This window comes from Marmota marmota, unplaced genomic scaffold (assembly GCF_001458135.2).
Source record: "Marmota marmota marmota unplaced genomic scaffold, marMar, whole genome shotgun sequence".
Classification (NCBI taxonomy): Eukaryota; Metazoa; Chordata; class Mammalia; order Rodentia; family Sciuridae; genus Marmota; species Marmota marmota.
In genome coordinates, this window is record NW_026000022.1 from 3,321,952 (window position 1) to 3,347,065 (window position 25,114).

The 25,114-nt window shown below is 40.7% G+C and overlaps 1 protein-coding gene across 1 annotated transcript; it reads left to right on the forward strand.

Moving 5' to 3' along the window:
• The first annotated feature begins 6 nt into the window (after positions 1-6).
• On the forward strand, positions 7-21,225 carry Mfsd9 (major facilitator superfamily domain containing 9). The gene is made up of 6 exons (XM_015505006.2): positions 7-223; positions 4,002-4,089; positions 5,285-5,328; positions 9,747-9,876; positions 12,451-12,660; positions 16,623-21,225. The coding sequence occupies exons 1-6, from the start codon at positions 59-61 to the stop codon at positions 17,411-17,413; spliced, it is 1,428 nt and encodes a 475-aa protein (XP_015360492.1). The 5' UTR covers positions 7-58; the 3' UTR covers positions 17,414-21,225.
• Positions 21,226-25,114: the final 3,889 nt, after the last annotated feature.

Sequence of the window (25,114 nt, forward strand, 5' to 3'; positions counted from 1 at the left end):
GTCGGCGCGTCGGGGGCGGGGCCAGGCGCTGGCTTCAGGACCCGCAGCCTGTGCTCCTATGGAGCTGGGGGGTCGCCGGGGCCTGGGATCGGCGTCGGGGCTGGCCTCGGCGACCCGGGAGCCCCCGCCCGAGCCGAGGACGGGGACAAAGGTGGGGCCTCCGGGCCCCGGCGACGTCCGAGCCCGCCGCTTCCTGCTCTGCCTCTACCTGGTGGGATTCCTGGTGAGTGCGAACCGGGCTGGGGGCCAGGTAGGCTTGGTCTGGGGCTTGGGACTCAAGCGAGGCTATGTTTTGTTCAGGCTCCGGGGATTTGCAAAGCTCAGCCAGGGATGCAGACCTGCCATCTGCTTGTTCAGTTGCCTCCCTACCTCTCAAACCTCAATTGTCCCTGTCACTCGTCACTCATGTCCCTCTGCATCTGGCCACACAGCCTACTGTCCTCCCTGCTTTCAGTTGGACCTAGTCCTGGGCGCCCTTGACCTCCTCTGCCGTTTTAAGAGCCCCAGAACTAGCCTCAGGTGTGTCTTATTGATCCGCCGCTCTCGAGGGTGACCCTGGGAGTTAAATACTCCGGCAGGTTCAAGTCTGAGAGCTACCTGGGGAAAGGCCAGCGGCTGCTGTAGACCAGGGGTAGGGAAAGTCTGTTGATGATCCCACCTGGACTGAATTAGGCACATTTTCTTTTGGGCTCCCTGTTGACTTGATGTTTGAAAATGCAAATCACGTGAACCTTACACTTCTTCCTTTGGACAAAACGTTTATGTATTGCACAACACAGGTTTCCTCTCATTATGATGTGTGTGTGTGTGCGTGCATGCGCCCGCTCGAAGGTTGGGGCCAGAAATAGTCATTTCCCCTGTGGATTTGAAAACTTGGAGAACCTAGAGTGTGGTAGGGTAAATCCATTAATTTAGTATTATGGAATTTTTGAACATGTGCCATGTGGTAGGTGCCATGGAACTCCAATATTGTAATATGGATTTCCTGCCACCAAAGAACTTAAAAATCCTACCAATAAGCTTACTTTGGTAGTGCCCAACCACTATAACTGCAGTGACCCTGATCCACTTCCTCACCCCCCAACCCCTTCCAAGTCTGACTTACTGTATACAAGGAAGATCTCTCCGCTTCCAATCAGTATTGCGACCCTGTGCCTGTCATGTTCTCAGGCTCCATGCTTTTGACATCAGAGCCTGGCACTCCTTCTGCCCCGCTCCCTTCTTCCTTTCATCTTTTTCCTTGATTCAGTCTTAAGATGCAGGTGTTTTTCCTAATTTCAGTCTAGTTGCCCAGAATTCAAAACTAGTGAATTCTGAAAAGTGATGTGGACTTCCAGCAACTATGGCCCAACTGGACCACTTTTGCCAAATGGAAAGAAAATTTGAGCCCTCCCTTGCAGAATCCAGATTTGTTTTCAAAAGGTTTTGGAAACTAACATTACCTAGAATTCACAATAGTTATTTGAGCTTTACAGTACAACAAATCATTTCAAAGATCGTTCATGCCGCTCAGCCTTCCAATATGGATTGCTATATTCACAGCCTCTCATATATTTTCCATATTATGTGTGATGGCGAATATAATCTAGAAAGCATGATGTAAAATTTTGTGATTTTAATGATGTTTTGGAAAAAAAATCATTAGATGCCTAATATCTTCAGGGGAAAATACAAGATTTCCAGAAAACCAAGAGTAGAGAGAGATTTTTTTTCTCTTTTTGGTGGAAAATGTTGTAAACAATTAAAATATATGCAGTTTTGTCTATCTTTGAAGGATCTAATGCTCCTTTGCTAGGTACATTAAGGAATATCCTATACAAATTATTATTCTTGATATGTTTAGATATGTAAGAATGCCTAAGACTCCTGGAAAAAAAAAAAAATGGTTTCTGATTGGGAGACAAAGGGAACAAGATTAGAAATATATGTCAGAATGTTCTATTTTAGCTCTTACCTGTACTTTCATGTTTTAACTTATTTTAAAAAGAAAACTAAGATGACCTGATAGGGCTTTGTTGGTTAGGAATCTAAGATATTAAGATATATGATTTTAATCCTGTCTTTCCTCCAGAACCCTGGTGAGATATCTACTGTTTCATTAGCTTTTAGCAAGTGGGAATTCACTTTTGATGTGGTAGTCCACCAACAAAGAAATAGGAAGGAGTTCCTACCTTGAAAAAGGTGCCAAATTTTTTAATGTATTCATCAGTTTTCATTGAGAGATATTCATGTTCAGTGAAAGGCTTAGGTGACCCCATCTAACCTGACTTTCTTATAAACGATTACAAGCATATGATCAGTTGCCAAATGCAATGTACCTTCAAAGATGGTGGTTTGGGAAGCTATGGATTCAGAAGAAGAGAGGACTTGTCTTTTATAGTAAAGGAGATAACAGATTTAGAATAGGACTTCCTGAAAAAGCCAGCAGCTGGGCTCCTTGGGAAAAGATAGACTTTTTCAGACTCGCATAGTACTAAAATAATACTAAGCATCAGCTATTGCTTCTGAATCTGTATTTTCATATTTACCTTCCATTGATCTTGGCCTGTGACATAAATATTTCTCTCCCATCTTTAACCATTTGAATATTAAATGACACAATACTGGGACACTTTCTGGGGAAAAAAAAATCTTATTGGGCAATTGAGTATCTTTTTCTGAAAGATCCAGAATGCTCAATAGCTGGTTGATCCAGCATGATAGAAAGAGAGAGAAATATCAGAAGACTGATGAGACAGAACTGATAGAAAAGCCCCAAAGAAATTGATGCAGCCTTTAAAAGAAAGTTTAAGTAATCATAAAATTGACTTGATAAGCCATAGTTTGGGAAGTATACATTTATGAGCTAAGAATACTAATTATTTGGTATATGGCTATCTAAAAGATGTAACCATGAAATAGAACCTTGAAGTATATGTGGACATTTATACTTCCTATTATTATGTGAATGCACAGCTACCAGAAGCTCAAATATTAGCTCTGGGCCTAAACAAAATATTTTTTTTGTGTGTGCATATTCTTTCCGTTTAACCAGGTTTGTAGAAAAGGGAATTGAGGCTTTATAAAAAGTTTGATGTATACATTGTTATTCTTCCCCTAAGCCAGTTGTAGAAGGTAACCAAGTGAAATGAGAGCAAAACTTAAAGGAAAATTAAATCTTCCTAGTAACTCCAAATACCCAGCGGGGGACATACTTGTCCTCAGAACTCAAGAAAGGAGATGGGTTTGAACCTCTCTTTTGTGTCAGACCTTCCTCAGCCATTATGCCACTTAATACTCATGGTGGTTTTACCAGGCAGGCGTTAGATCCATTCTTCACAGAAGACAGCACTGGAGTGTGGTAGCAGTAAGTAGCACTTCTAGGGCACAGGTTCACTAAGGCCCGAGCTAGAATTGAAAGCTGTCTCTCTGACCCATCCACCCATGCACTTTTTGTGACTTGACTGCAAAACATCACCCTTCCCACTATGCTTCTCTCTCCTTCCTGCTATCCTGAAAATTTCTTTTCACGTGTTACCTTATGAAGATAAACTGCAGGTTCTAGCATATTTGCTGCTTTTTCTTACCTGCACAAGTACATTCTAATTTTTAATCAAGTGCTGCTTCACCAATAAATATAAATCATCCCTCCCTCCTCTCCTTCATCTTCCATAGAACATTGTGGATTTTTCATTTGCTTGTTGTTTTTGTTTTATTTGAGAAAATTTTGTTACACATCCTCCTTGAATGTTAAGGTTCAACTACAAACAAGGTGAAGTTAAAAATCGATCCTAGGTCAGGGTAACCCAGGCTTTTACACCTGACAGCTGTTATAATACGTTTTATTAGGATTTCTTCCTAACTTCAACTGATTAATATGGCATACTGGAAGCTTTGATTTCTTGAATGCTTAGAAGTTTAGATGTTGGTTTTATTTTTAAAATCTGTTTATAATTTTAGGATCAACACTTAAAAAACTGGTAGTTTTCAATACTGATTTCAATCTGTGTTTGCTTTCTTAGGATTTATTTGGTGTCAGCATGGTTGTTCCTTTATTGAGCCTTCATGTCAAGTCCCTTGGAGCAAGTCCTGCAGTAGCTGGAATAGTAGGTGGGTGGTTACTGGTGCTCATTTACAGAGCACTGGATTTGAAATCCTCTGAACTTAGTACCTGAAAACATCTCAGTCTTACAGCCAGATAGAATCCAAACAAGATAAATGAGAAATGAGAGAAAATGAATTTTCTGAATATTTAAAAATATAATCCTGAAGCAAACATAATTCATCTTTTCCTGGAGTACCCATTTTTAGAATGACTTTGAAGTTGGAGTGCTGACCCCATATCCCATACCACCACTGGTGTAACCAGCATACTGGTATAGCCTGTCTAGGGATCTGTCTCTGTTAAAGGATAGAGATGAACTCTTGCCTACAGGAGCCTATAATCTCATTTGAGAGATCAGAGAGAGTCTACAGAAGTCACATCTGTGGGGATGGACTTGGGTGAGCCACCCAGTACTTCTTAAATGGGGTTTCTCTGCCTGTGCAATGTAAAAATTCTGTCCAGAAGTGATTGATTAATGAAAGAGGCAGAACTTAGCAGGGTTTAGGACTATGCTGATGAACAAAAAAATCCTTAAGACCAATAGCACTTAAGCATTCACAAGCTAGAAGAGCAAATGTTTTGAGAGAATTTTGTAAATAACCTTTATTAAAATCCTGATCTATACCATGATTGGTATTTTCTTTGAGAAACACACTTTGAATTATATTGGACCACCTAGACTTCTGAAGATTTTTAGGAAAAACAGAAGGAACAAGTAACATGATAATGGAGTTTAAAACAAAACAAAAAAAAAAGAACCTCTGTAAGTTCCTTATAAAATTAAAGCACTTTGTAAGACTGTAAAATGTTAGAGATGTATGAGTCATTGTTAAAATTTTAAGACCGAGTAGGATTTCTCTAGAATTCATATTTCTGTTCCCTTGAGTACTCACCATGCAAGTTCTTGTGTCGGAGCCACCCAGTTCTCACATACAGAAGTACTGTCTTTCAGGGTTTTTGAAGTCAGCCCCTGTCTATATTCTCTCTTCTGCTTTTCTTAATTTTATCCTAAAAGCCTTATACTAAAACTTATGTCATTGTCTTTTTCCAACTAAGAAAACTATATGGGGCAATCTCCTTTACTAAAAACAGTCCTTATGCTTTTCTGTTAATTTCTCTGAAATTGTCACTCCATTAAATTATTTCTGGGCCAGATCTAGGGAATTTTGCTTATGTTCTTATTTGTTTTTTGTTTTGTAGGTTCCTCCTATGGCATTTTGCAACTCTTTTCTAGCACATTGGTGGTAAGTTATCTTCCATCCGGCAGCTCATCTCAAGATCATAGTCGTGAGCTTCTGAGGGTCATCCATCTTAGATTGAGTGCTTAAGATTTACAAAAGTAGGTTTGCAGATGGTTGCAATGTGCGGTGTTGTTAGATCAAGTAGGATCCTTTCGTTATGCATTCTTTTTATTTGGCCTGTGAGAAGGCGCAGAACCAAAGGGCTCAGGTGGCTTGTTTGGGGAGACACACTGGGTCAGTGGTAGATCTGGGATGAGATTGTAATCTGCTTTTTCTATAATTCCCTGCTACATTTTTACTGAAAAAAATGTAAACAAAAGTATTGTCAATTTTTATTGTTTCGTTTAATCTGTTTGGATTTCTAGGATTCTGTTTGGGGCTGTTTAAGTTGAATTAAGAGTCTTATTATTACAAGACTTAAGTGAATAGACAGAAGCCATTTGGAGTGGTTGGTTGGTTTTAATCTGCCCACGTGTATGGAATGATCCAGAGGCAATCCTGTCACTCTGCTTTTGACCAGTCAATAATTTGAAATTCAGAGACTTCCCCTTCTCTCTCCCTGGTGTATTCTACTGTGGCCACTCTGATCTTGGGTCCTCATGGTCCAGTGATCCATAGAATGATCAGTTTAGTCTCATGGATTGATCATCAGTGACTAGACTGAATAGCTGGCCTGATGTTCACATGTTTAGAGGAAAGATAAAGATATTCTGCATTTATGTATCCCAGTAGTTGTTTCCTTGAGTTTTTAATATACATACGTTTATATACATATATATATATATATATATATGTATGTATATGTATATATATGTATTTTTTTTAAAAAAAATCAGTTGGATTCCATGATAAAATTTTAAATAACAGCTACTCCCTTATTGATCTTTGCTTTTGATGGAAATTTTTTCTTCATTTAACTGTGTAACAATCATAGTTTTATTCTCATTTAAACTTTTTAACAACCCAGCAAAGTAGTTGGTATCTTCATTTTATATTGAAAATTAAGACTCATTAGAGTTTAAATAATTTGAATCATCCACCAGACTCGAGGCTCCTAATGTCCTGATGTCACCTGCCATTGCCTTAGTGATATAGAAATAGATGACTGAAATTAGACAGGCACTTACTTATCAGTCAGAATGTCACCTTTCATACTCTTGTGACAGTGGAATTTGGGCTATATGTTAGTAAACACCTCCCAAAGTTTTGGTAATGTGTGTCTATTCCAGCGTGAGGCCATGGTGCATGTCTCCCACCTCTGTCCTGGTGCACTCTGGCCTCTTGGAGATAAAGACTGGTTGTAATTGTTTGACTTTTGTCACTAGCACTTATTGGAGGACTTGACACATGGTTAGCATTTTGTGAATGTGAATTTTTATTGCTAACTATGACCCTACCCACTTATTCAAGTTGATTGTTTTACAAAGCACTTACACATATAGCTACAAAGCACTCTTCACATATAGCTAGAATTTAATGAAAACTTTTCTTAAAAATTTGTCAGAGAAACACCTAATTAAAATTTCTTTTTTAACCAATACTTTTATAGTACATATTTTATGACTAGCATTTATTAAATTTTATGTATATGTAATTATATATGTATTATATAAATGTATCAAGTCCTGTTCTGAGAACATTGTTTAATGTTCATAATAACCAGTATGGAGGGTCATTGTTGGTCTTTAGTGATCATTTTATATTAAGCACATAGTGTTGAGAGGGGAAAATTATCTGAGGTAGAATTTATTCCTTTTTTATAAATGAAGAAACTGATTCTTAGAGAAAGTAATTAATATGTCCAAAATTCAGAATTGAACCCAGATAACTTGGTCCTGCTGCCCATCACCAGGTTATACCAGTGCAATGTTAGCTGCAAGGACGCCAGAGAACCTGAATCAAAAGTTCAGATTTCTCCTGAATTCAGGAGGCCAGTGATCCACAATCAGAAGGGAGGGGGAAATTTCTAAAAATCCATTGAAATGTATGTTGGGGAGAAGATTGATGGCACTTGTAAAAGGATGGCATATTTGGAGGATTTGCCCTCAGAATGTTTCATAGAGAAATTTTAGGACAGGTTATATACTTGTGCAATGAAATCTTTTAGATCCTTAAAGATAAGCATATAAATAAAAATGGGGAAAGGGAATCAGCAGTTGTGGCTGGCTTCTGGCCAAGAGAGGCAAGCTGAGGTCCTGTGTTTATCAGAGGGGGGTGATGCAGTCTCATTCACCTCCTAGGCAGGACTGATGAAGACCTGTGTATTGCTCAAGAAGCGAGGCTCATCCAGGGAGCTTCACAGGCCCAGCAATCCAGTCCTTGACCCATCTCATATGATGCTCCATTACTATCACAGTATCTGGCAGATTTTATTTTAAGGCAGTTTTCCTTCAAACAGAACTTCACCCAGAACCTTGGTGTATAAAATGGGTCAGTGCAGTGGTTTACGGGGTGTTATTTGTCAGGCTATGTCTGTCTGCTAGTAGCAGAGCACTTTCCACGGTGTGAAGACAAAAAGTGAAGCTCAGTGCCCCAATCTGAGCATCCACTTCAAAGGCCCAGACCCCTGCTATCATCCTCTTCTACCATCCTTGAGTGGCTGCTCAGCCTCCCTCATGGTGGAAAGTGTCTGAGCAGGGAGAAGGGAATGAGGAAAGAACAAAAGGCCAACTAGCCACCTCTGAAGAACTTTCTCAGAGCCTTACCTGGTAACATCCAGTTGCATCTTCATAAGCCAGGGCTGTCTGCTTGCAAGTGAGGGTTGTTCTTTTAGCTGGGTGGGTTGCTGAGGAACAGAGACTATTCAAGTAAAGATGAGCTAGAAAGATGGCCTGGAGCCCCACTTACCTTGCTGCTCTCCTTCCACCTATGATCCACCCCAGGAAACAGCAGGACTTGAGGCAGCCTCTCTGTGCCTGTTTCTTTCTTGCTGGCCTCCACTTGCTTAGTACCTCCTTGTGTGCCTCTCAGCTCCTGTTCCCCATGGGCTCTGCTTTCCTTCAGCAGAGGCACTGGGAGGTCCAGCTGGTTACCACCAACCTTCTAGTTCCCTACTGGGCAAGCCTCCCCCTGGCCCTCCCTGTGGTCTCAGCAAGTGTCCTTACATAAAGAATGGCACAGTGGGGAGCCCATACCTGGCAGGACTCTGAGGTGGATGTGAGATGCAAACACACTGCAGTACTAGCTTCTCAGGAGAAAATGCAGATGGTGCCCATACACAATTCATCTCATCTGGAGGACAAAAGTAAAATAACAGGGAAAAGATGCCACTTAACAAATTTGCAAATTTTTTTCATTGACAGTATACAATGTTGGAACATGGGGAACAGAGACACGCAAACCAATGTGGGATATTGATCTTTCAAGGAAGTAATTTGTCAGTGTATGTCAGATACCTCAAAATATGCCTGTCTTTTAACCTAACAATTCCAGTGCTGGAACTTTATTCTAAGGACATTTTCAGGGATGTTTGCTATGAGGTGCCTCTTGTAGCATTATTTATTTTGCTGACAAATTGAAAAGAACCAAAAGTCTAACAAAGAGTAGATTAGTTAAGTAATCATAGGTACATAGTGGGATGTGGAATATGATTAAAAATGAGAACATGTAATCCCAGTGACTTGGAAGGCTGAGGGGGGAGGTTCACAAATTTAAGGACAGCTTCAAAGACTTAAGAGGCCCTAAACAACTTAATAAGACCCTGTCTCAAAATTTAGAACAATAAAAATAAAAAGGGCTGGAGATATAGCTCAATGATAAAGAGCCCCTGGGTTCAATTTCCAATATCCACCCCTTCAGATGGTAACAATGGCAAATTTTTAATGACATGCAATGATGTCCAAATGATAAAAATGTAAGTTATAAAATAGAGTTCTACAGACCATTTTCTTAAAAGAAATATACTGTACATAGATTTGGGATCATGTAGATTTCTGTTCTTCATTTTGTTTTTCAGTATATTGTAAATTTTTAGACAATGGACACTATCTCTGAGGAGTTTAGTTGCATAATATAATGAGAATAAATTTAAAAATGGGGCTTTGTAAATGATGTTTCACCCTTTCTTCAGATAATTCTCAGTTACCAGATCATCAGGCTTCAATTTTTAGATAAAGAAAAGTATATTTCTTTACTTTTTAGCTCAGTGATAAAGAGTCCCTGGGTTTGATTCCCAATATCCATCCCTTGTGGATATATAAAAATATATCCTATAAAATCCACAAGGATAGATAGATAGATATTTTTTTTACTACCCTTGTGGGAGGGCCAGAGGAAGTAACTTAACCTGGCCAATAGCGTAGCAGACCTGAACATCTGAGGCCCTCAAACCAGGTTCTCTGACTTGTTTTTCGGGGGTCACGCTGTCCTGGGCATTGTCACAGTGGTGATCGTTACTGTGGGTCTTTTCTTTCTTTCCTCAGGGTTGCTGGAGTGATGTGGTGGGAAGACGGTCCTCCTTGCTGGTGTGCATTCTGCTAAGTGCCCTGGGTTATCTCCTCCTTGGGATGGCCACCAGTGTCTTCCTGTTTGCCCTGGCTAGGGTCCCTGTGGGTAAGTGCTGGGCCATGAGTGTGTCTTCATTCAAAATAAATCTCTGTACATAAAGCCTGTCCCTTTGATTAGAGCTCACCTAAAGAAAGGGCCTTGATAACAGCAATGATAATAATAACCCTATCACTCGAAGCTGCTGATTATTGAGTACTTAGCTTCAATCTTGTGACAGATCCCAGAGCCCCTCAGAGTCTGTGAACCACTGTGCTACTACACCTGACCTGCCCACTTCCTGGTGTCTTCTCAACTGTCAGTAAGAATGTGCAACATGTCTTTGGCCAGTGCTCTGATGACTTCCTCCCTCAGTGAGCTTCTAGTTTTATAATTGGGTTTTCTGACTTCAAATGGAGTCAGGAAATTTACCTCAGTCTGTTTCCTGCAGACTCCTGGAAATCTGGAGGTTGTTGGGGAATAAGGCTATGATTGTGATGTTACAGCTCATGGGTTGTCTTTTTGTTTCTGGACTGGTCTTGACTATTTCTAACATTTTGAAATAGCTTTTAGTTTGTGCATTCATTGAAATATTTTGTCTATTCTTAGAAACACCATCCATAAATTCAGCTGGTGTCTGGTGGGTGATAGTTACTATGGAAGTCCTTATTCTCTCCTGGAGCATCCAGAGACTGGAGTTTCAGTGTTTATTTCATCCTGTACCTGTGAGAGCACTGACAGTCTTTGCTACTCTGGTTCCCAGGTCTTGACAACTGGACATCTGCCCATATTCAGTCAAACTGCTTGATCTAAATTAACACCCCAAAGGAGTAGAGCATCAGATGAGGCATTAAACATTTAGCTGATGATCAGCTCACTTGGAATTTTCACACCATTTCTGGAACACACATCTTTAGTCTAAAAGTCTATTGAGTTCACACTCTAAAATTCACAGTTTTTTCGTTTACTATAAAAAAGTGCTTGAGGTTTCAGCTCAAACATGGTGAACAATCCTAACAAACCCCTCCCAGCACACACAAACTCCCACTGATGGCTTGTCCATGTGCATCTGGCGCTGATGTACTGTGTTCTTGAAGTGCTGGCCGTGTGGCTTCTCATAGCATGTTCCCTTTGCCCACTCACTGGCACGAGCTGCTCTTAGCTAGAGAAGCTGAGGAGGAAGTTGGAGGAGAACCGGGATTTGTTACAAAATGGGTAGAGATTTATAAGGAAGACTAAAATGTTTTTTTCTTTAACATGAAATGAACCTGGTTAAGTGTTGATAGCTCTATTATATGGACATCAAGATCTTTGCAAACAAGTAAAGCTATACATAAAAATTTCTTCTTAAGGGCCCATGTGACTGCCACACCGTTTGGTGGTCATGAATGGGAGGGAGCCCTGGAGGGTTTCACCAGGGTACTACTATGTCGTCTGTTGAGGATTTGTATCCTAATAGTGAGTCACTGACTTTGAATGTGCCTGAAATGGATACCTGGTTTTCCCCTCTCAGCCTGTAAAAGACTAGAGAACCTTTCTTGGGGTTGTTCTGCAGTACTCTTCCCTCCTATGTGTAAGGCGAACCTGACATTGATATAATTTTTTTTTTAAATCACAGAATTCCTATAAGACCTCTTGGGAATCATCTTCCATCCCAGCCCTTCCTTACATTTAAGAAAACAAGTCTAGAAAGACTCAACCTGCCCAATTCTAAAAGGGACTTATAAGTTTGTTTCTAGAAGACATTGAGTGTCCAGCAGATGCACTCTCTAATTCTGAGGCAGACCTGGGCCCAGATCCATTAGGCTACCTGTGGGGAGGGAGTTCATCAGAAGCCACCATGTCACTTCACAGTTAGAAGCGATTCGGGCTGACCTGCTGGTAGCCATGTGTGATCCACAGAGTGACAGCCACTATATGTCCATGAGTGTGTGTGTTCAGCACATGGGGGTGTCTGAGGACATAGAGTCAAATACATCCTCAGAACTGTGCAGGTACAGAATCAGCTCACGGCTCTCAGGTAGTTTGGTCAACAAATCCATGACTCTAGCTAGTGGAAATCAGCTGGAATTGGGTGGATGAACGTGCACCATTTTTCGGCTTCTGCCCTGTCCTCTTCCCTGCTCTGCTCTGCTCCTGCCCATGGCCTTTTACACCTTCCAATGTGTACTCTATGTTCCCTCCAGTGGAAACCCAGGCTCCAGAACTGTAAGAATAGCTTTCATATTTTTTCTCCTGGCTTTGGTCCATGGCTTTATCCTCAGGGTCAGGATCAGTGCTGGACATATAGTAGGCTTGCAGTAATATTTATTCAGTAAGTACACGAATAAAGAACCATAGCTTTACATGAAAGCCGCCATATGGATATGCAGATGGATAACATAGAACCAGAAAAGCTGGGATGTCATGACAGGAGTCAGGGAAGCTGAGGGCTCAGGGGCTTGCTGCCAGACATGGTGACCTACCATGGTCATGACGCCAGCCCAGCAGTACAGTTATTGTGGGCTGGGACCTGTAGATCTTATAGATTCAAAGAAAGTAGAGGTCAGGACTCCATCTGGGACAGAAATGAAGTGCAGGACCACAAGGGAGATCCTTTGGGTCTGGAAGAAGTTACAGAGCATGTTTCTTGTCCTCTTGCAGGTATTTTTAAACACACCCTCTCCATCTCCAGGGCTCTGCTTTCTGATCTGGTTGCAGAGAAAGAACGGCCACTTGTACTGGGACAGTTCAATACAGCCTCCAGCGTGGGCTTCATCCTGGGCCCCATGGTCGGGGGATATCTCACGGAGTTAGATGGTGGATTCTATCTTACAGCCCTCATTTGTTTTTCTGTCTTCCTTCTCAATGCTGGTAAGTTGATGGTTAAGCATAAGATTATACTGATTACTCATGCGTACGGACTCTGCGTGTCTACCTACTTTTATCTCCTAAAATTTTTGTTTGGTTGGAATAGGCAGACTTGTTTAAAAATTAAAGTCATTTTGAAGAACTTCCGTATCATTGTTTGTGATGGTTACACCAGTTTACATTCTCACCAGTAGTATGTACGACCCTTTTCTTCAAATCCTTGCTATCTTTTTCTTTCTTTCTTTCTTTCTTTCTTTTTTTTTTAAATAACCCTCTTAACAGAAATGAGGTAACCTTTTTTTGTGGTTTGGTTTTGCACTTCCCTGATCTTTAGTGATGTTGAACATATTTCATGTACCTGTTGGCCATTCTTTATAAAGAAATATCTATACAAGTTTTTTGCTTTTGCCCATTTTTTCAGCAGGTTTTTTGTTTGGTTTGTTTTGGTTTGGTGTTTGTTTTTGCTGTTGAGTTGTGGAAGCACTTTGCACGTTTTAGATATCACTCCTCTACTGGATATTGGATTTGCAAACCTCAAGTCCATGCCATGGTTGTGCCTTTTTACTTTCCTGTCTATTTCCTTTGCTGTGCAGAAGCTTTTGGGTTTGATATTGTCACAGTTCTCTATTTATTCTTTTGTTGCTTGTGCTTTTTGTGTCATATCCAAGAAATCTTGCTAAGGCTAATTTTAAGAAGCTTTATTCCTTCTTTTTCCTCAGAGAGTTTTATAATTTCAGGATTTTGTTGCTCTTGAATCTGTTTTGAGTTTATTTTTGTGTATAGTGTAAGGTAAGCATTCAGTTTCATTCTTCTGTGTGATGCATACTTTCTTAGTTGTGGTTTAAGTGAAAACATTTTTAAACTAATTTATTAAAAATTTAATAAGATTATGGTATTTTTTTAAAAAAGGAAAGAGTACCCCATCCCTGCCTCAGTCCTTCCCCACTGTGGCTTTCTGTCCATCATGGTAGTGCGCTGCCTCACGCAGCCTGCATGGCTGCACCTCCTCTGAGCACTGGCCACTGGTTCCTGGTCCTCCTCACGCTGACCAGGCTGGCTTTCAGGGGAGAGCACTATATGCTGGTGCCTTGCCCTACCTGCCATGTTCTTCCCATATATTACTGGCTTTCTCTTCCCACCATTATTCAGGTCTCAAATATTTGCTGCCTTAGGTCTTCCCAATCATTTTGCCTGAAAGAGCTCAGTTTTCTTTATAGCGCTTTCTTTGTAGCACTTCTCTTATTAAATTGTTCTGCTTGTGTTGTATTTGTTCTCCCTCCTCCCACCACCGCCCTCCCCCAAACACACACCTCTGGCTAGCACACTGCACAAGGCCAGCTATTTTGTCAGATCTGCTTACTGCTGCTACCCCACGCAGGATGGACCAGACGTATAGCAGATGTTCAGTAACATTTAATAAATCCAAAGCGAGACACAGGCTGGGTGGTCCTTGGCTGCAGAGCTTGTGGCCTAAAGCATCTTTCACCATCTTTGCTAAAAGACTGAGCTGTAGCCAATCCTTGGATAAACAGCCACATAAACAAGATAATTTGTGCTATTTAGTTTCCATTGTATTTACTCAGATTCTACTTTACTAGAACTTTCTGAATCTTCTCACTCAGGGCATGATGTTGAATGATAACCATGTTGGGTTAAACTATCAGATTCAGGAAGTAAAGTTCAGAAGTTAAATCTCTTAGTACTCATAGGAATCATGTATGGTTTTCTGCCAGGAACTTGACCTATGACCTCAGCCAGGGGGCAGGCCTGATTGGGTAAATTTGGATAAAATGACTTCAAATACATGATCAGTAGTGGGGCCAGTTTGTGAATGTGATATAATTCAAAGTCCAGAGTCAGCATATAAACAAAAAATGATTATGGAGTTCTAGTTTAGATTTTCCATTGATAGTGTTAATATTTTGTCCTAATTAAAGCCTGTGAATGGATATGGGTCAGTTAGGAATACATTCAGTTGCAGGTGTTCCCAACCACTATGGCTTAAAGCAATAGGGATTTACTTTTCCCACATTTAGCCTGGGCTGATGAAGGGTTCAGCAGAGGAGTGGGAGAAGGACTGGGCGAGACAGCAGATAGTCTCACAGAGGGCTCTGCCCATCCAGTGCAGTAAACACGATTCACTGCTCTTTTCTCATTCTAGTTTTGCAGTCTTTTCCTGCTATTAGGATTTGTATATAAGGTGTCTTAAAAAAAAAATAAATAAAAGTTCATGTGTTACTGCAGGAATATTTAGAGGCAAAATGATTAGATTATGAAGGCTGTGCCCTAATAGGTAGATTAATCTATATGATGTATTAATAATTTGAATGTCATACTGGGTGGTAACTGTAGGTAGAGTGTGGCAGGTCACTGGGGATGTGCCTGTGGGGGATATATCTTGTCCTGGCACTTTGACCTCTTTTTGCTTCTGGGTGCCCATGAGCTGAGCAGCCTTCCTCTGCTGTGCTATTGTACCATGATGTTCTGCCTCATCTCACCTCAGCACCAGAGCGATGGAGTGGTCCCATCATGGATTGAAACCTCTGAAACCATGAGCCCCAGATAACCTTTTTCTCCTCTAAAAATTGTCTGGTATTTTAGTCACAACAATGAAAAGCTGGCTGACACACCTGCCCATGTGACTTTAGTTGTTTGGCTCGGCCCTTTTACTCAGCTTCTCACGTCCTGGCTCAGATCTGCCACTTTGCCTGAGAAACCCTTTCTTGTGTCTGTACCCCATGTCTTCTGTTCTGGTTAAGAACTCACACTCTGGCATCTGAACACACTAGTCCTGATGGCAGGGGCAGGATTATCTTAATGGTGGTCAGAACTGCAGTGTGTTCTGTGAGAATGGCAGCCCTTGAGATTTTGCAGGTGTGACCTGTGATACCACTCAGAGGCCCTGACTTGGGCTGTACTGCCAAGCTGTCTCCCTATACCTACGCCAAGACTGATTTGTTGCTGTACACAGCAGACTGAGCCTCCCCACAACATGACCTTTACATTTCAATCTAATTGCCTGTTTACTTGTGTGAACTGTTTTGGAGGCTTCAGTTCTTTGAGGACAGGGATTTTATATTCCGCATCCAGTTATGTTAATATATTAACAAGCACAGGGCTTAGCACTTAGGAAGCACTCCGTAAGTATTACATGTTCAGATGGATGGATAAGTGGATGGACGATAGATATGTGGGCATGTGGCTACATGATAGGGATTCAGAAAGGTTTTTTTAAGTTAGTTTATTTATTTTAATTAGGTATACATGATGGCAGAATGCATTTTGATTCATTGTACATTGCAGCACAACTTTTCTTTTCTCTGGTTATACAGGATGTGGCGTCGCACCGTACACTCAGTCTCACATGTACCTAGGATCATGATGTCCACCTCATTCCACCATCTTTTCTGCCCCCATGTCCCTCTGCACCCCTCCCACCCTTAGTTAAGAAAGTTAAGAATTTAAATATAAATTTAAATTTGTAAGTTTAGATATGAAATGATGCAATATTTGAGCTTGGGAGAAAGTGGATATTTCATGGTATAGCTTTGGTGGGGTTTGTGAAAGGTGAGGAGCCTATTTCTAGAATCCCCTCATCACAGGGGAGCTGTGAGAATGGTGGACAAACTGCAAGTAAAAGTGCAGATTCATAACCTGTCACTATAATTGTTTATACCCCAAGGAGAAAAAAAGTGGTAGTTTTGTAAGTATTCTTAGGAGGATTAAGATTAAATTTATGAACTTTGCTTCTCAACCATGCAGCCCCTGGCTCAGCAGCATGCCCTGAGGGTGAGCATTCACACAGCTGCAGTGGGGCAACGTGCAGATGGGGAGGAGGGGAACTGGACAGTGTGGATTGTCTTGTTTCTGAAGCTGTTTGCCCAGGGGTGGGCCACGAAGTAGGCCACTGAGTAGGAACTCAGTGCTTTGGGTTTGTGCTAACAGGTTTTGTGCCCTTTGAACAGGTCTCGTTTGGCTGTTTCCTTGGAGTGAAGCAAAACTCAGTGGTACAAAGAATGGCCTGAGATTGGGCAGGAAGCCTGTGCTGCCCGGAGAGACAGACTATGAAGTGCCAGAAGCAGCCCCCACTCCTTTGGCCTCAGAGGGTAAAGAGACTGCCCGGTGGCCCTGGGAAGAAGTCACATGGGCCTTGCGGGACATGAGGAGCCTGATATTCTCGGAAATGTGGGACATATTCCTGGTGCGCTTGTTGATGGCGGTGGCTGTCATGCTGTACTATAGCAACTTTGTCTTGGCCCTGGAGGAGCGCTTTGGGGTGCGGCCCAAGACCACGGGCTACCTCATCAGTTACAGCAGCGCCCTGGGGACGCTGGCCAGCTTTGCCCTGGGGCCCATCCTACGGCTGTACAAGCACAACTCCCACGCGGTGCTGCTGCACTCCAGCGCGCTCACCTGCACCCTGCTGCTGCTCTACTCCACCGCCCACACCATGGGCGTGGTCGTCCTCTCCTCCACGCTCCTGTCCTTCTCCACCAGCATCGGCAGGACATGCATCACAGACCTCCAGCTGACCATGGGCGGGGCCCAGGCCAGCGGCACCCTCATTGGCATGGGGCAGTCGGTGACAGCCGTGGGCCGCATCATCGCCCCTCTCCTCTCGGGGGTGGCCCAGGAGGTCAGCCCTTGTGGTCCCCCCATTCTGGGGGCAGCTTTAGCCTTGGTGGCTATTTTCATAATGTCACTAAACAAATCTCGTGCTGGAGGTGGTAGAAGTGGTAAATTAAAACGTGAATAGGGTGGATTTGGACAACAGGAAGAAGCAAAGTGGGGTCTGTGAATTAGGGACAAAGGCCATAAAATAAGGGCTCTTCAGAGAGGGTGGCTGGTGTGAGTGAACCTTATTTCCTGGTGGGTGGCTCTGGTGTTAGGCTCCCAGATGGGCCCCCGGCTGTGCAGCTGTGTCTGAGTGAAACAGAAGTCACAATGGAAGGCAGGAGAGTTAAGATTGGAGGGATCCTTTGCCAGGGGGCCATATGCAGTGTTTACCTCTTCTCATCTGAGTCCACGAGATTAAATTTCTCCTGAGCTAAAAACTACCAGCTCAAGAGAAGGAAATGATGGTAGAAGAACAGAACATGGTGAGTGATAAAAGTGAGGAAACCACAATCTTCTCCTCACTGAGCAGTGCAGCGACAGCCTACATCACATGCAGACCACCTGGAACGCGGGCTTCCTGGTAAATTCCATAAGCTAAGGGGGAGCTTTGCTGCTGTCAAAATCCTAGAGGTTGAAGAAGCTGCTTTATTAAAACCAGCCTTTCACTTCCTCAGAGTTGATTAAAACCCAGATGCTAACCTTACCCCTGGACAGACTCTGTGGCTCTATGAGACTGAGAAATCTGCAGTCTTAAATGCCATTGGTGATGTCTCATGCAATTAGATGAAGGATCACACTGAGACATACCGTCTTTCATTAAAGTAAAAGCCTGAGACCCGGATGTTTTTATCAATGGCTAATTAAGTTTCGACTGTTGAAACTGTAATCACCATGTGTTACACCTTCCCACCTGACAGCACATGTCCTCTATGATAGGAGGAATTCTGCAACCTGCTCCCTGTCTTCATTGGGACTAAATCCCCCCGGACTAAAGCCATGACAATCTGCTCCTAGAAGCCTGTGTCCCAGTCACATTATGTCATTCTGGTGCTGCTAGGCGGTGAAATCAAAGTACATGAATGCATTTAAGATGAATGTCTCATGCAGAGAAAGGGCCAGGTGTCATGCCATATTGGAGGAACTTGATTCCATGGGGTTTGTATTAAAAATCATTTCCTGTATTTCAGTTCAATTCTATTCCCAGGAAGAGCCTGTTGACCTACATGGAACTGTTCTGGTGTGTCTTTACCTGGGCCCTCTCTAAACTGCTATTAGTTAGCATCATTCAAGGGGTCAGGAAAGGGGCCCTGAGCGAGAACTGACAACAAGTGTTTGCAGGAAAGGCATGCGGTGGGCAGGCAACCCAGTGCAGTTACATTGGTTCCTAATAAAAATCACTTGGGAGGGCCCAGCTTTTCTTCATACTGCCAAAGTTCACATTCCTTTTAATCCTTTTAAATAGTCCACTAGGATATTATTCCTATTTTTAACCTAACACACATGTAATTATAAACAGTATGTTAATACACTAATTTTTCATAGCTTGAATATTTATTGTTTGTAAACTGGAAAAATATTTTCCATAGTTTCAGAAATTTTGAATGGCGTGACCCTAAATATTTGTAACAATTGAAAATATGTTTTAGTTTGAAGATTGTCCTTTCTCTTACCTGGCTTCAAGAAAAATAACTTTTCATTAGGTTTTAAAATGGTAACACAAGAGCTAAGTGCTTTTGAGACCAAAATATATATGAAATGTCCTTGCCCTTAAGGAGCATACTAAATGTCATGGAGATTAGACTAATGGGACAATAAATAATAAGGGTTTATGTAATGAAGTGTAATTCACAAGGATTTCTCCAAAAGATTAGCTTTTCTTCATTCTCAGAAATGTGAGTTTCTTAAAAGCTCTTAAATACTGCCATTTATTTTTTAATTTTTTTAAATTATAGCACTTTATTTTGAAGTTGAACAAAACCTAAAACTTAATGAGGCTTTATAACTAATCAGATACATGAAAATATTGAAAACCAAAGATTGATCTTACTCTACAGAATAGAGAAATGTTGTTATTCTCCGCTGGTGATTTGAGTTTTTGTCAAGCTCATTTTTTTCCCCCCTAGAAAATATTTCCTCCCAGTTCCTCTTACATAGTCTAGCACCTTGTTGTTCAAAGTGTAGTCCAGAAATTGGCTGCCTCATCATCTCTGGGAGTTTATTAGACATGAAGATGCTTAGGTCCCAGCACAGACCTCCTGGGGACCATTTTGACAAGATACCTAGCTGATTTGTTTGCACAGTAAAATTTGAAAACCACTGGTGTAATGAACACTTTTTATATTGTTTACGGAATATGAATCTCAGGGAAATTAAATCTGTTCAACTAACATGTTGTTGTTTAAATTTTCTTGGGTAACTTCCATAATCCTCTCTAAAATATCAGTTTGGGTCACAAGAAATTGTTTTTTTGTAAGTCAAAAATATTTTCCTGTGGTTCAACTTAATAATTTTCTATGGAATTATAGAGATATTGAATTTGCCTGGGTGTTTATGAAGGAAGCAGAGACCTTTCCAACGTTATGCTGCGGAGCATGGCTTGGAGCTTGGAATTCCAGTAGATATGGCCTAGTGAGAGACAGGGAGCCGGGTGCTATAATCCCAGCATCTTGGGAGGCTGAGGCAGGAGGATCGTGAGTTCAAAGCTAGCCTTAGCAACTTTGTGAGGCCCTAAGCAACTCAGCAAGACCCTGTCTCTAAATAAAATACACACACACACACACACACACAAAAAAAAAAAAAAAAGCCTGGGGATGTGGCTCAGGGGTTACGCACACCTGGGTTCAAGCTCTGATTCAAGCCGTGGTTAGAAAAGAAAAAAAAAGGAGCAGGGTGTTCTTGCTGCCTTGAGTGGCCTAGACAAGAAAGTGTGCAAGAGTCATGCCTGGAGCCCAAAGAAGGGGTTGAAACCGCTGGTTCTCTGGCCTGGCTGCATGCCCTAGACTGTGGGAACCAGATTCCTGGGCAGGAGGGCCCTCAGGGCCATTCCAGGTGGTGCTCCGTTGCCGCCCAAGTGTCTGGTCTGGGCAGAGCTCTAGGCAAAGTTAAAGAGGCTGGTGGTTGAGTCTCCATTAACCTGCAGAGAACATGCATGGGCATTTATAGGAACTTGTTCTCTGGAACACTGAAGATGTTTAAAAGACTGTCTGGCATCTTTTCCTGAGGACACTTTTATGAAAGATTTAGAAACTTACCAGGAGTGAGAGTCAGGCCAGGCTTGGGAAAATTTCAGGAATTTGGGCAGCTTCATTCAGAAAACAGCTGCTCATTTGGAAAACGCAGTAAAAACCTCATCAGGGCGATTCTTCACACCCAGTTCCTCCCAAGCTAACTTCAACATGCTTTTAAGAAGTTTTTGAAATGAGTGACTCCAAATCTATGATGATGCAACTCTTCTTAAAACAAGGTAATAAACTGAAAAATCTTTCAATTAGGCCCAATTCTCTTTTCCTGAAGAACATGCCAGTTATATAATTTTGCCAATAAAATCCCTTTAAAATTGTAATTAAATACTATTTATCATAATAAATTGTATTTTTAGAAATCATTGTTGTATCCTGATTATATATTTATTTAAAATTCAGGGTCCCAAAATGCTTGAAAAATCTAATCTCCAGTATGCTAAAACACAGCTTAACAGTAATAAGACTTGGGCTTTTACAACCCTATGGTAATATGAAATAATATATGTAATCTGAAATTTATACTGATGGTTATTAAGTAGGGTAATTTGAGGTAGCATTTGTTTCTAATGAAGCAGATACATAGTGCATATTTTTAAACATTTTTTACTTTGGATCTCTGCTTTTACCCAAATAAATCTCTAAATTCACCACACATTTTATAGATAGCTTTCTATGAAAAAGAATAATAAAACTGGCTTTCCTTGTTCAATACATTGTAAAAAATGGTTCTTATTCTTTGAAAAGACATACTTTGAAACAGTTCGTGTTTTTCCTTGAGGGGAGAAGATAATTATAGCTGTTATGGGGGAATGCTAATTAGTACTAATAACTTACAGAGCATAAAAGGGCACTGTAAGGATCTGGTTTGAACAAAGAATTATATTTTTGTCAATCTTGATTAACAGTATATTACATCTTGAGGAATAAAATCCTTTTTTGCAAAGCATACTCTGGAGGGAAAAAATAGTTAAAATACTTATTAATGTTTGCAATTTACAACATGGATAGGATATACCCTTCCTTCAGGCTTATAAAAAAAAAAATTACTTCAGGCCTTAACATTCATCTCAAGACCCCAGAAGATGCCTAAAACCATGGTTAGTACTGAACACTATATGTCCTGTTTTTTTCCTAAACATATGTAAGTTTAATATTATTCCATCTAAACTAAGCACTTATCATGCATGGTGGCCATGATGGAGCTACATCAGCAAAAGTAGCAGGCATTTCTTCCTTCTTCACAATTTCACAGAAGATTTGTTCTTACTGTAGATCTTAGCAACCTGTTTATGACTTTTTTGTTTTCCAAGTTGAATACTTTCACCCTTTTACCCAAAGCAGGCACTTTACAAGTTCCCTTTGGTGTCTAAATTGCCAGCCTCACTACTCTTGGGGTTTGGCACCAGAAGTAAGTAAAATAAGGGTTACTTGAACACAACCACTGCAGTACTGTGGCAGTACATCTGATAACCAAGATGGCAACTAAGTGACCAACAGTTGGGCAGCATGTATGGTGTGGATTCACATCCCGGATGGGATAAACTGAGGTAGAGCAGAATTTCATCACACTACTCAAAATGATATGCATTTAAAACTTACTGTTTATTTCTGGAATTTTCCATGTAATAACACTATTCGGAATGGTATATATATGAAACTTATGAATTGTTTATTTCCAAAATTCTCCTCGTAATATTTCTAGATCTAGGTTGGCCAAGAGTAACTGATGCTATACAAAGTAACACTTCAAAAGGAAAGAGTGCTGCTATATTCCATTTTGTGTAGTTCAATCTCAAACTCTTATCTAAACTGAGAATAACTTTTTGATGTGATAGATTGACTACCTAAACCTGTCTCAAGTTCATTTAATGAAATTGAAGGCACATGAAGTACCTTAGCCCAGTGTCATCAATGTGCTCTGTGGCCTGGTCCCTGTGGGTATGCATGCATGTCACTGGGTACATGTTTTCCTTCAGTAATTCGTTCCATTCGGCTGAGGCACAGGCCTGGGCATCACAGACTGCATCTTCTCGCCATGTTGGTCTGAGATGTGAGAGACAAGCGTGTTTTCTCTGGGTCACCATCAAAGTGTCTTCACCATGCCATCTGTTTGGAATGAATAAAATTCTGACAGTATACCAAGTGGTAACTGCTGCTCAAAATAACATTGTAGCTAAAGGTAAGAACTTATAGATGTCCAACAGTAATGTAAGGGGCAATATAAATATAGCACATTTATTATTCAGATGCTCAAGTCTGTGTGTTACTGAAAATCTAACTTTGGTGGATACATACCTCTGCATAATATGAAAATCAATTTGTAGGACAATGATTGACATTAGCTTTGTTTTTTGGTGTTTTTTGTTGTTGTTGTTTTAGGTTTGGGTTGTCTTGGGAAGGCAGTATTCAATATCTCAGAGCATATGTTATCTTTAAATTACAAGGGTCTATTTACATGTTGAAAATTAATGGGTCTATTAAATGTGTACTCCTCTAATCAGATTGTTGTTAGCTTCTTGAGATATATGCATTTTTTTTAAAAGAGAGAGAGAGAGAGATTTTTTTAATATTTATTTTTTAGTTTCCGGCGGACACAACATCTGTCTGTATGTGGTGCTGAGGATCGAACTCGGGCCGCACGCATGCCAGGCGAGTGCGCTACCACTTGAGCCACATCCCCAGCCCAATATATGCATTTGGAACTAACAGAATTGAAGTTTTTTAATACTCTAAAATTCTTAACTTCCATGAGTTCCACCCATCATGACCCCATTTATTATGAATGAGAGTGATTTGACACATCAATATAAAAATTGGAATTTATGGGACTGCTCTAGTTTCTTATGATATATTATTTTATCCATGAGGGATTAATTAAATGTTTACATGTAACTTTATATTTAAACTTATGCAAAAATTTTCACAGAAACTGGGGAAGATTTCCTTTATCAGTGTACTTATACAAAAGTTTGGTTTGGCAAGCAAAATAATTGGATGTAAAGAATCTCATTTAAATTAGAGATTTAGTTACCAGTCATATTTATGACTCAACAGGAGTCAATGAAGGAGAAAAATTTGAATATTTATTTTGTCCCCGAGTTAAAAAATCAAGAAAAGTCACCGCTGCTGTCTCTTTTGCTCCATCTGCCTGGTGTCTCCTGGAGCAGTGTTTCTAGCGTTCTGCAGTATGAGGATGCAGATTCCCAGGAAGCCTCTGTAACATCCTGCACAGACTTGAAGTAGGTTTTGAGCTGCTCAAAATGATCCACGTGCTATGCAGATTTAAAATGTGATTATCCACTTTCTGGGTAGTTAACTCTAGACCCAGAAGAAAAGGTAAGAGAACTGAACCAAAATATATCAACTATGTTTAGAGGTAGGTAGAAAGAATTTTAATTGAAAAATGGCAGAAAATTAGAAGAAAAAAAAGATTTTTAAAACGATATACCTGTGTAACATTACAGAAACACACACACACCCAAAAAAAACAAAAACGAGGTTATGTTCCTTGAGCTGGTTTGAGGGCATCAGCTAGATGTAAAGTGGATGACATCAGGAATTTTGAAAGAAAGTGTCCTTTACCAGGAACAAAGAGTCGTGGTGACTGCCACACAGCCAAATGGAAAGAAATGGAAGAAAGGGCTTGGTTGAAAAGTGGGATAGAAAGTAGCAATGAGCTATACACACACTTTGTTCTAAAAATGAAGAAAACATAAAATGAAAATGGGGGTCATCAGCCTGGTTCTGGGTCCTAAGCTTTCCGGGAGAAAAGCAAAGCCTACCCACTTCATGTCTGCATGTGCCACATCCCACAGATTCAACCAACTCAGGGTAGAAAATATTAAAAACAAAATCTGTATTGAACCAGTAGATTTTGTCACTATACCTTAAAAACAATACAGTATAACAACAATTGGTGCAGTATTTACATTGTATGAGGTCTGTAAGTAAGCTGGAGATGGCTTAAAGCAGGTTTGTATACAAACACTCTGCCATTAATTATAAGGTACTTGAACATGGGCAGATTTTGGCATCCTCAGGGTGTCCTGGAACCCACAATTGAAGAGTATTCTAGCCCCAGGCTGATAATGCAAGCAGCTACTTCATTTGGACAAAATCATCTTTTCAATCACTCTTTAAAGAATAAATTCCAATGCACGCTCAGAATTACTCAAAATATTAGTTCTCGTCATTTTGATTATGAAAGCCAGTTTTAACATCAACATGATTTGTGGGCAGGCAGTACAAAACTTGCTCAGTAACTGTGTTTCTCTACCCTCTTTATATGCACAAACACCCAACATCTTGGTAAGATGGCAACCCCTCACTATTAGCAAAAGTTGAAATTTCATCCATCCACAGACATAAGACACATACTTTACAGATTTTGGTGCTGATTCTAGTTTCATGGCTGGCGTAACTGTTCTCAACAGTCACCCCTTAGCTTCATATAGAGAGCATTAAGCCCTGACTTTTCACTATCTATAGATAGTTCAAATTTTGTTACAACACACAGAGAAAACCTACCCAAATGCTACAAACGTGTTGGAACTTTGGATTAGGCATTGTTTGAACTAAGGGAGTCATTTACAAAGGAC